The sequence below is a fragment of the Dichotomopilus funicola genome (assembly GCF_033296635.1).
Source record: "Dichotomopilus funicola strain CBS 141.50 unplaced genomic scaffold C8A04scaffold_9, whole genome shotgun sequence".
Taxonomy (NCBI): domain Eukaryota; kingdom Fungi; phylum Ascomycota; class Sordariomycetes; order Sordariales; family Chaetomiaceae; genus Dichotomopilus; species Dichotomopilus funicola.
Window position 1 is genome coordinate 470,745 of NW_026944030.1, and position 10,706 is coordinate 481,450.

A 10,706-nucleotide genomic window follows, 5' to 3' on the forward strand; every position below is an offset into this window, starting at 1 on the left:
CCAACGGTCCCTTGTTGAGTGATTCCTCAAAGTTACCCAACGAGCTTCCAGATATCCCCAGAATTCACGGACCCGTCCTGCCCTTTTCCCCATTGCTTCCTCTTTCTTTGCGTTCTGACGCTGAATCGGATCACGACCCCTGCTACTCGTTTCTTCTTCCAACTCCGGGCTCGAAATTGAACGGCTAGACGTCCAAACCTGCCTCTCCAACTCCACGTTTAGGTAAGACACCTCGAAGCCTCCTCTGGAAGAAGTAGGAATGCTTACGAGACCTCAAGATCTAGCCCGACACTTGTCAAGATGAGACAATGCAACGTTTGCCTCGACACCGGCCTCACCAGGGTGCAGTGCTCTGCCTGTTCTGGAAGTGGTAGGGTTCGCGGCAACTGTGGCTCGTGCGGCGGTTCCGGTACCCGGTCTTACGAAGAGAATTGCTCACGCTGTGGAGGATCCGGGACCGAGAGAAACACGACTGTTTCCGGAAGCTCGATTGGACGGGGTGGTGCTATCAGGCCCGAGACTTGTCGGAGATGCCATGGTATGCGCACCTTCCATCGCACGACGACGTGCTCCAGCTGTACAGGTTCTGGACGGGCCACTCATTCGTGCGGAGCCTGTGGTGGCCGTGGGTCTGTTCGGACGTACTGCTCTTGCTCGGCGGGCATGTCTCGACGCATTGAAGACCAAGCCAACCATTAACCGACCCCAGCCAGTGTCCCAGAACCTGGATGAAGTTTTTGGACTTGTGAGGTACCGTACCCGACGGGGAGGATGGAAACTTTGTGTGGGCTGCTGCAGATTAGTATCGGCTGGAACTGCTACTGGTCGGATGGTGTGGCTTCGAGGCACTGCTGCTGGTCAGCTGGTGTTGGTTCGCGCTCGGGAAACTTGGCGCCTCTCAAGCCCATATCTCAGGGCTTGATGTTTAAGATGAGTTCCGGTTTTGGATTTCAGGATCATGTATTCAGATTTCACCGTCCAAATCGAAACACTGCTGTTTTCCCGCTCACCTGCGAGTGCTTGATTACCGTGTCTAACCCAGCTTCTTTTCCCTAACACGTAAGACATCTCCTGATACACACCGGCCGACCAATCACTTCGAGGTGCTTTTCCTTCTACTCTAAGCTTCTGTGGTCGTTACATTTCGTCCATTCTCAGGGGCAGCGTTTAGTCACCCACGTGATGTGTCACGGGCTTCTCCGCGCCCCGCAATGCGCCGCTGTGGCGCTGTCGCAGCTGGACCGCCACTGTGCCCCCCTTCCCCACCCCCGACCTGCTTGTTGTTCCTCTGCCCTGTCGTCACACCAAGCGCCCTCATTTCGTCAAACTCGCAATTACCGACACCAGCCCCTCGTCGCGTCGATACGAGGACGATGCATTGCTAGCGCGTCCCGCCGCGGTCATTCTCTTCTTCCGTCACACCATAATTGGAGAGACGAGATTGCGATCCCGCTGAACGCGGCCACGGAGCGTAATCGATCGTGCTCAAAGAACGGACGACATCGCGTCGTTGGTTTGCTCGACGACGCTCGCCAGCTCTCCCCACACGTCGTCTAAGGCCTCCGGCGCCTAGCTCCTTGGAGCAAACATCTGTGCCCGTGCGCCCGCATCCCCGGGACCTTCCGCCTCATCCCGCATTCATCTCAGCTTCGATTCCTCGCCGAGCACCCTGGCGCAAACTACCCACAATCATCGGCCCAGCCCGGCCGCAAGACACAATTACCAGTCCTCCGTCGCGCCGCCGCAACCATGACATCCCCCGTACAACCACCGGCTACCCAACAGCCGGCGATGCCACAGCAGCACCAGCACCAGCACGCGAATGCGCCGGCCACTCCCAGCACCCCGGCGGCCCCTACCGTTCCCATACACTCGGCTGTGTCCCCGCCCAACAAGCGCGATTTGAAGTCGTGGTGGAAGGGCTTTAAGCTCCCGTCGAAGCACCAAGAGTCACACGGTACAGCCGCCCCGTCCGTCATAATACCATTCCCAAGAACAGCCCCCCAAAGAACCGCCGCTCTATTCGCAGAAGATATGGATGGCGTCGTCGATTGCCCCCCACCCGCGCCCTCCCTCCTATGGCGCATCGTGTCGGAAGAAGACAGGCTCACGGCTCATCGAGCAAGTGCAAGTGCAAGCTTGAGCCAGCCACCAACAACAACCGCGAAAGCACCACACAAGGCGCCCAAGCTGGGCGCCTTCTCCCGTGTCCTATTAGCCTGGCGATCATTGGACGGGCCGCATACCCGCGCGCAGACGCGTCGCAAATCGTGTCCGGCCGGAACCAAACTAATTGTCGCAGAACACCGGGCCCAGGGGATCTTCGGTGTGCCCCTCCGCCAAAGCATCACATACGCCAATGTCGCCATTTCCCTCATCGACGAGGACGGAAAGAGTTATATCTACGGCTACGTGCCCATCGTCGTGGCAAAATGCGGGGTCTTCCTCAAGGAGCGGGGTGCGTATACCTACCAGTCACCCTAGCCTGTCCGCCGGGCTCAGGCTCTCCTCACCTTGCTTCTTACCCACCCCACAGTGTGCCACGCCGCACCCCCCATTTCGGATGCTGACTCGCTCTTTCTTCCCGGCCCATAGCCACCGAGATCGAGGGAATCTTCCGCCTTAGCGGCTCCGAGAAACGGATCAAGGAGCTCAAGAGTATCTTCGACTCGCCCGATCGGTACGGGAAGGGCTTAGTCTGGGACGGCTACACGGTCCACGATGCGGCAAACGTTCTGCGCCGATACCTCAACGACCTCCCCGAGCCGGTGGTGCCCCTGGATCTCTACGAGAAGTTCCGGGAACCGCTCAGGGGCGCGACCAGGCCGGGGGCCACCGACGCGGAGGGCCCGCAGTTTGTCGAGCACTTCAACATGACCGCGGCTGTTATCCGGTACCAACAACTCATAACCGAGCTACCGCCTCTTAACCGCCAGCTTCTGCTCTATATCCTAGATCTACTCGCTGTGTTTGCGGCCAAGTCGGATCAGAACCGCATGACGTCGCAAAACCTTGCTGCCATTTTCCAGCCCGGCATGCTCTCGCACCCCAACCACGCCATGGCACCCGAGGAATATCGGCTGAACCAGTGTGTCATCATATTCCTCATCGAGAATCAGGACCACTTTCTCATTGGGATGCACGGCACTGCGGCCGACGAGAAGACGGTGGAAGAAGTGCAGAAGGGTACGCCTCAACTCCAACCGCCCTCGACCCCGACCAATCAATCAAAATTGGGCGTGTACCGATCCGCATCGACTGCGAGCGCCGGGGCGGAGAGCGTCGCAAAAGAAGGCTCGATCCGAAGAAACAAGTCGACTTCATCGAGGAGGTCCTACCGCTCTAACAATGGGTCTGCTAGTCCGGCCGTCGTGGGCAGCAGTGCCACTGGTGTGGCTAATGCACCTGCCGCTGCTGGTTCTGTTACTGCTGCTACTACAAGCGGCGTTGTGGCCGGTACTGCAACCCCGACGGGCGGCTTGACTCGAAGCAACACCTTGCCTTCGAAAAAATCCCCTTCGCTCCAATCCGGCAAATTCGCGTCCCGGAACGACTCTCACATTGCTCCCTTAACGCCGGTCACGCCAGCTGCGGAGCCAGTCATATCCCCGCCAGCGTTGGTAGAGGAGATGGGTACCCTCTCAGAGGAACAACCAGCGCAGAAAGGCCCAATCGCGGGATCATCGACCAGCAGCGGAGTGCCCCAGCCCAGTCTCACTGTTCCCGGTACCAAGAAGAGCCAAGAGAAACTTCTCGAGCCTCCTACCCCCGAGGCTTTGACACCGTCTAAGGAACGGAAGCTGCCCGTTTTGTTCCAGCGCATGGCGTCGAGCGAAAATGACGGCCGCCCACCCAATAAGCTACGGAAGAAGAGACTTCCGGGCAGTGCCAACCCCAGCGCACACAGCTCTACGGCTTCACTTTCCCATTCCGCCACAGCAATTTCCCCGAACGCCGACGCTGGAAATCCCTTAGAAGTGATTTTGTCCGGCTCCCAGGTACCAAACACTGGGGCGGCGGCGGCAGCAGCAGCACAACTGACGAGCGAAACATCTGTGGGATCCGCTTCACAGACGTCACACGTCGCGCCTAGCGGCAATAATGCTGATGCTGACCGTGTTCAACCACCCACGGGCACCCACACGGCCCAGGCAACTCAACACCAACAAGAACAACACCAACAACAGGATGGTAGCCAAGTTGCTACTCATCCGGTCGCCGACCCTGCTCACGATGGCCATCCACACGCCGAGACGCTTCATCCCGACACAGCGCACGGGCAACCGTCCTTGCGATCCCGAAAGTCTCCTCCCACTTCCCTTCACAGCTCATTCAACGAAGGCTCGGACCACGACCAATTGGGGGAGTCGACCACATTCGCTTCCATAGAGGCGGCCAGCCCGGACACGACGAGCGAAAAGGAAAAGAAGAAGCGATGGCGGCTCTCGCGCAAAAAGGATGAAACATCGCCACCCCCGTTTCCGGCGCTGACCTCACCACGCCACCTGATTGGGTCCAACGCGACAGCCCTCGCCAGCGGAACATCCATCAACAGCTCCGGCCGTCCTGGGCGGAGCACCACGGGGGACACGTCCGACCGCACCACCATCAACACAGACGCGCCGCTCGTCGAAGTATCGAGCCGAGAAGGCCGGGAAGGCAAAGAGGGCAGGGACGGCGGTAAGGACGGCAAAGACGATGCCAACAACAAACTCTCAAGCTGGATCAAAAACAAGTACCGCGAACACAAGGAGAACGTCGAGCATCGTCGGAACAAGTCGCCGCCTGCCACCGAGCGAACAGCATCAATACCCGGTCTCCTGTCGTCCTCGCGGGGGAAGAGTTTGGACCTGAAACGCGTGGAGGACAAGGAGAACCCGTCGGTGCCTGTTCCACAGGGCCCGCAGTCTGCGCACCCGGCTTCTGCGGTCGAACCTAGCACTACTTCTACAATTTCGCCCGTGACCACGACGTCTACTACGGTGAATACGGAGCCATTGGCGCAACAGCCATCGCAGACTTTGCCTTTCCGCCCTGCACCGCAAGTTCCACCTTCTACCTCTACCGCTACCACGGGCCAACCACAGCCGACCGTACAGCAAGTCCCGCCGACGCCGCAGGAGAAGGGGGAGAGTGTGGAGTAGAGGATTGAATCCTTTGTTTGTTGTTCTGTGTATTCCCCACCTTTTTGTTTGGCTGATTACACTCTTGTCCTTTTGTGATGTTGGTGGAAGGGGGGAAGGAAGTTGTGTTTGGCCTTATTTGACGAACTTTGTCTAGCGAGCGGGCGGAGGTTGTTTTAAAAAGAGATGTTAAAGGGGGCTTGTGGTACATTGTGGGAGTTGGATGGATGTATGTATGTCTACGCGAGAAGCGCTCTCGGGTTTCGGGGTTGGTTGATGTTGATATGGGTGGAATATTCTTCATTGTTTGAATGCGGTCCTGGGGGTACTGTTATTTGAGCAAGATATTAGAGCGAGGAGGATTTTTTTGGCGAAAGTGATGAAGGACATAGGAAGCGATGAGGCGGAAGGTGAAAAGGGGAGGTTATGATTCTGTTTAGCGAACGAGGATATCATGTCGGAGGGGCAATGGTGAGTCTTGTTTTGTTCTGTAGCGAGGGTTGGACACCTCTCGGTCTCTCCGTGATTCTGTTGAAGATCTTGTCGTGTTTGAGCGGTGGGACGCTTTTTTTATTTTTAGGCCAGCCTGGTGTCGTCCACTATACTGACACCATACCATGTACACAATTGTAATCAAGGAATCAGGATGCGAGTGAGATCTTATACGCTTAGTGTAGACGTGGTAGCCTAGCGATTTGCAATGTGCATCTTTGAATGGGAATGCGAAAGCGGTTTTATTGGCCGAAAACCGGCGACCTTCGATTTCAGCTGCTTCAGAGTCGTCCAAAGTTACGCAGTCGCGAGGCTCAGTTTCGGCGGGGAATAATCCACTTTTCGGCATTTCGACGGCCCAGAATTGAGTTCGGCAGGAAGCAAAGCCTGGGTTCCCCACTTTCCCCGTCTTTAATCCGCGGGCGCTCGGAACAAGCTTCGGCGATTTTGCCTTGTCTGGGATGGGGGATATCAAGGTCTTGGCCTCGTTGGAGAAATGATGGATGTTGGTGGTTTGGTCGCGGTATCGAACGGCTCTATTGTATCTCGGACATTTTGAACATCATTCTCGAAGCAAACACAAGCTGCCCCGCCTCTCCCCCCTGGTGTACATGTGGCCTGTGGCCTGGCCCTTGCTGTCGTGATGCCGTCCACGGAAAACGAAACACCCTTGTCCCATCGTCCACACCACGTTGTAAAACCACCCCAGGATCGAAGAAAACGCCCGTATTCGGAAGGTGATCGGCAACAACCGCCCCTGCTCGGACCCCGACCCCGGAGAGCTCGGGTATCACTCACCAGTCACCGTAAGCCATTGGCTTACTAAGTAGGCCGTAGAATGAGTTAAGATACTCATGGTCCCACGATCCCATCGCTTGGTGTTTGCAGCGCGTTTGCGATCCCTTCGGACATTTTGCTTGCTCGTTCTTTTTTTGTTCTTTTCCGCAACTTCCCCTCTGCCACCTCGCGTGCCCTCTTTTCGCTCCCGAGAGCTGAGGTTCTTTCGGCGCGCCTTTTCCAGACAGGACAGAGGACCTGCACGCGCGCCAAGAAAGGACGGGCTTCGTTACCCGGGGATTTGGTGAGGTTCAAGCAGAACATTTTGACCGCCGCTCGCCAGGGAGAAGCGCTGCGCTACCCCTCCGCCGCCATGTCCGAGGTTAAACACGGTATGTTACGAGCGCGATCCTGAAGTTTTGGTGCTTTTTTTTAGCCCACAAACGAAGAATCAATTCATTCCACCTCATCGGACGACTAAACTGACCGACCGGTCCAGCATCGGACGAAGAAGACGCCAAGCGGCATCAATTGCCGGGCCAAGACGGCCATGTCGCCGCCGACACGGACACGGCCACCGCGGACGACCCAGTGTGCCCGCCGCACACCACCGAACGGCGCATCACAACCCGGATCGACTGGTACATCATCCCATTCGTGTCGGTACTCTACCTGATGGCATTCCTGGACCGAGTCAACATCGGCAACGCGCGATCCTTCGGCCTAGAAAACGAGCTGCGCATGGGCGGAACCGAGTACAACACGGCGCTGACCATCTTCTTCGTGCCCTACGTGCTGTTTGAGGTGCCGTCTAACATTCTGCTCAAGTACTTGTCCCCGCGCATCTGGCTGTCCATCTGCTGCGCCGGCTTCGGCGCCGTCACCATCTTTCAGGGCCTGGTGCAGAACTACAGCGGCCTGCTAGCCACGCGCTTCTTCCTCGGCGTCTTCGAGTGCGTGCTCTTTCCAGGCTGCTTCTACCTCATCGGCAGCTGGTACCGCCGCGCCGAGGCCCAGAAGCGCTTCTCGCTCTTCTTCTCCTCCACCTCGCTAGCGGGCGCCTTCGGCGGCCTGCTGGCCTCGGCCATCGGCAACCTCGACTACGTACGCGGGTACCGCGGGTGGCGGTGGATCTTCATCATCGAAGGGTGCTTCACAGTTCTCCTCGGCGCCATCTTCTGGTTCACCTTCCCCGGTTTCCCCGAGCAGGCGACCTGGCTGCGAGACGACGAGCGCGAATATGTGAAGGCGCGGCTGCGCAAGTCGCAGGGCGAGAGCGGCGCGGACCGCCGCATCACCTTCCGTGACGTCCGCACCGTCATGTCGGACTATAAGATCTGGCTGGGCGGGTTCATGTACTTTGGCCTGATCGTGCCGGCGTATTCGTACGCGTACTTTGCGCCGACTATCTTGGGCAGCTACCACTTCGACCCCATCACCACGCAGCTGCGCTCTGTGCCCCCTTGGGCTGTGTCGTTTGTGTTCTCCATGATTGTTGCTGTCTTTTCCGACTGGGCCCAGCACCGGTTTCTGTTCATCCTGGCCCCTATATCGATTGCGATTGCCGGGTTTGCGGTCTTGCTTACCGTGCATGACAACCTTTCGGTGCAGTATGCCGCGCTGTTCCTGACCTGCATGGGCACCTACTCGGCCATGCCCATCATTGTGTGCTGGTTCAACATGAATTTGGGAGGGCATCACCGCAGGGCCATTGGGAGTGCCTGGCAGATTGGTATGTCTCATCTTCTTTCCTTTTTACACTTCGCTAAGGCAGTATGCTAACCCTCCGCAGGCTTCGGCAACATCGGCGGCATCATCGCGACCTACTCGTTCATCAAGGAGGACGGCCCGCTCTTCACCAAGGGCTACGCCATCTGCATCTCCTTCATCTGCCTCAGTGTGGTCTCGTGTGTGCTGTACGCCGCGGCCATCACGTGGGAGAACAAGAAGCGGAGCAAGCAGGTGCGGAACCTGAACTTGACTGAGTCGGAGAAACTGGATCTAGGGGTGAGTTTACTTTTTCCCCCTTTTTTTCCCCCTCCCCCCCCCTTTTTTTGTTTTATTTTCTCCCTCCCGGGTTTACGTATGGCTAGTGACTAACGGTGTAAATATAGGATTTGAACCCCGAATTCAGGTACATGCTCTAGGGGAGCAACGTATGTGGAACGGGTGGTTGTGTGTGTACAAGTTGGTTACAATGTTGGTCAGCTCGGTATAGGATACCCATATTTAAACTCAGAGCATAATTACCATGCCGCCGATCAGGCTCAACCGTCTTGATTTATCTTTCAGGTGATTAGCATACTCTACGCTACTTCTACTACGACTCCCTCATCGATACGAAAGCCGCCGCATCAAACATTTTTGCCTCAGTCTCTGTCTCAGTCTCTTCACCCAGCTCCTCCAACAGTCCCTCAATATCATCCACCTCCTTATCCACCCCCGGACCCCCCAGCGCCCTGAGCATCGCAATATCCGCCGCAGCCGTCTTTCTGTCCGCGCGCGACAGCGGCCGGGCTTGCTCACGCTCCAGTGCCCTCCCCGCGCTGTCCGGTTTCTCTGTCTTCTCCCCTTCTTCTTCTACTTGCCGTACCCGATCGCTCTCCCTTTCATGAACAACCCCCCCACCCCGACGCAAAACCACCACCCTATCAGCCACGAACGATCCCCCATCAACCGCATCCATGCCCGCGTCCACCCACGCCACGGCCTCACGCACGCCTGCGACACTCTCGTCGTGCACCACGCGCGGTGTTAGGCGTGGGGGCATTTTGTGCTGGTGCTGTTGCTGTTGCTGTTCCTGCTGCTGTTCCTGTCCTTGCGAACCCCCAGAAGTAGAGGAAGAAGCAGAAGAAGCAGAAGACGCCGCATAAAACCTTACCAAAACCCCCAACCGACTTAACGGCGTAGGTACCGCCAACACCGCCACACGTACTGTATACCCGTGCAGAGAAAACACCCCGCTCGCTAGACGTGCTAGTTCACCCCCTTCTGTTGCCCCTCCGGCTTGTAGCGTCCCTCCGTTGCCTCGTCCTGGTCCTCGTCCCCGCCGACAAGCTAACTCAATCACCACACGGGGAACGTGTAGAGCTGCGGCCCGCTCACAGATCTCGCGGAGCCAGCGGGCTGCGGAGGGGCCGGCGAGGCGGGAGGCGAGGGGCTTTTTTGGGGTTGGGGTTGGTGTGGTAGTGGTGTTTGGGGAGTGCGTCTCAGGATTGGTAGGGTTGGTGTTGGTGCTGGTGCTAGTACTGAGGATAGTACCAGAAGCATAAGCAGAGCTAGCGGTAGTAGCCCGTCCCTGATCGTGAGCCAACGCAGCGTGATAAAAAGGGTGGTATGTCTTGTAAGTATCGGCGATGAGGTGAAGGACAGATCGTTGTTTTTGCTCCCCTTTCTCCCTACTATTTCCCCCATCATCCTCTTCCCGAAGCGCCTCCAACAGACATGGTGTAAACACACTCTTGCCTGCGCCCGTTTGGCCAATTACGAAAATGACCAGCGGTCGTTGGCCGGTCTGTCCTCCTTCTATTTCACCTCCTTCTATTCCCCCTCCTTTTCCTCCTCTCTCGTTTATGCCCTCACTCGCGCTGTCACCCTCACCAAACCCCACGGGACCCTTCAGAAACGGCCCCAGCTCCACAGGTACAATCTCCGTCTCAAGGATCCGCGCATGGGTCTGTTCGTCTATCTGCCAAGACGCGAGCAGGCGGGTAGTTTCATCTTGGTTGTCGCTGTCGTTACCCGGTCCTAACGGTGGCCGTGTTGGTCGTGTTGTGTCCTCCATCGTAGCGGGTGATACTGTTGACATCGATGTTGAGAGCTATCTCCGACGGTAAGACAGATGGATGGATGTGTATGTCACAATGTGTGTGTAAGTGATGGGATGAGTGTGTGTTTGTGTGTGTATGTGTGTGTGTATGTGTAGGTGTAATCAAGCACACACCCCCACTGACGTTAGCACTCACTCCCTCACTCACTCACTCGTCCACCCGTCATGATCATCAACTCAACTCACTTAGGTTACATCCCCCCTCCCCACCCTTCTCGGCCCCGTTCCCCGTTCCCCGCAGCGGTAATGTCACGCAAAGGGACCATGCGGGGCACGGCAGGAATGGCACTTAGACATAAACCTCATTCTGTGCATCATCCTGCACATCCCCCCCCCCGACTCTTCCCCCCCAGGCATTCTTCAACAACTTCTGGAGACCAGACTGTCACATACGACCATACGCGCTAGAAAATACGGGATCCCGTCCGCTCTCCCCTAGTCAAACTGGCGACGGCCGGATCAGTACTCAGGTCGGTGACGACTGG

At 57.2% G+C, this 10,706-nt stretch overlaps 3 protein-coding genes across 3 annotated transcripts; 2 read left to right on the forward strand and 1 right to left on the reverse strand.

Annotated features, from left to right (window-relative positions):
- Positions 1-1,749: 1,749 nt before the first annotated feature.
- Positions 1,750-5,144, forward strand: C8A04DRAFT_35091 (uncharacterized protein; the record flags this gene model as incomplete). The annotated part of the gene is made up of 4 exons (XM_062783037.1): positions 1,750-1,957; positions 2,303-2,458; positions 2,596-4,982; positions 5,019-5,144. 4 exons carry the CDS (start codon positions 1,750-1,752, stop codon positions 5,142-5,144), a joined length of 2,877 nt encoding a protein of 958 aa, XP_062639759.1.
- Positions 5,145-6,765: 1,621 nt separating this feature from the next.
- Positions 6,766-8,539, forward strand: C8A04DRAFT_35092 (major facilitator superfamily domain-containing protein; the record flags this gene model as incomplete). Its single annotated transcript, XM_062783038.1, has 4 exons — positions 6,766-6,784; positions 6,892-8,124; positions 8,185-8,399; positions 8,507-8,539. The coding sequence occupies 4 exons, from the start codon at positions 6,766-6,768 to the stop codon at positions 8,537-8,539; spliced, it is 1,500 nt and encodes a 499-aa protein (XP_062639760.1).
- Positions 8,540-8,712: 173 nt separating this feature from the next.
- C8A04DRAFT_35093 (uncharacterized protein) lies at positions 8,713-10,176 on the reverse strand (the record flags this gene model as incomplete). Its single annotated transcript, XM_062783039.1, has 4 exons — positions 8,713-9,204; positions 9,274-9,368; positions 9,447-9,917; positions 10,008-10,176. 4 exons carry the CDS (start codon positions 10,174-10,176, stop codon positions 8,713-8,715), a joined length of 1,227 nt encoding a protein of 408 aa, XP_062639761.1.
- Positions 10,177-10,706: the final 530 nt, after the last annotated feature.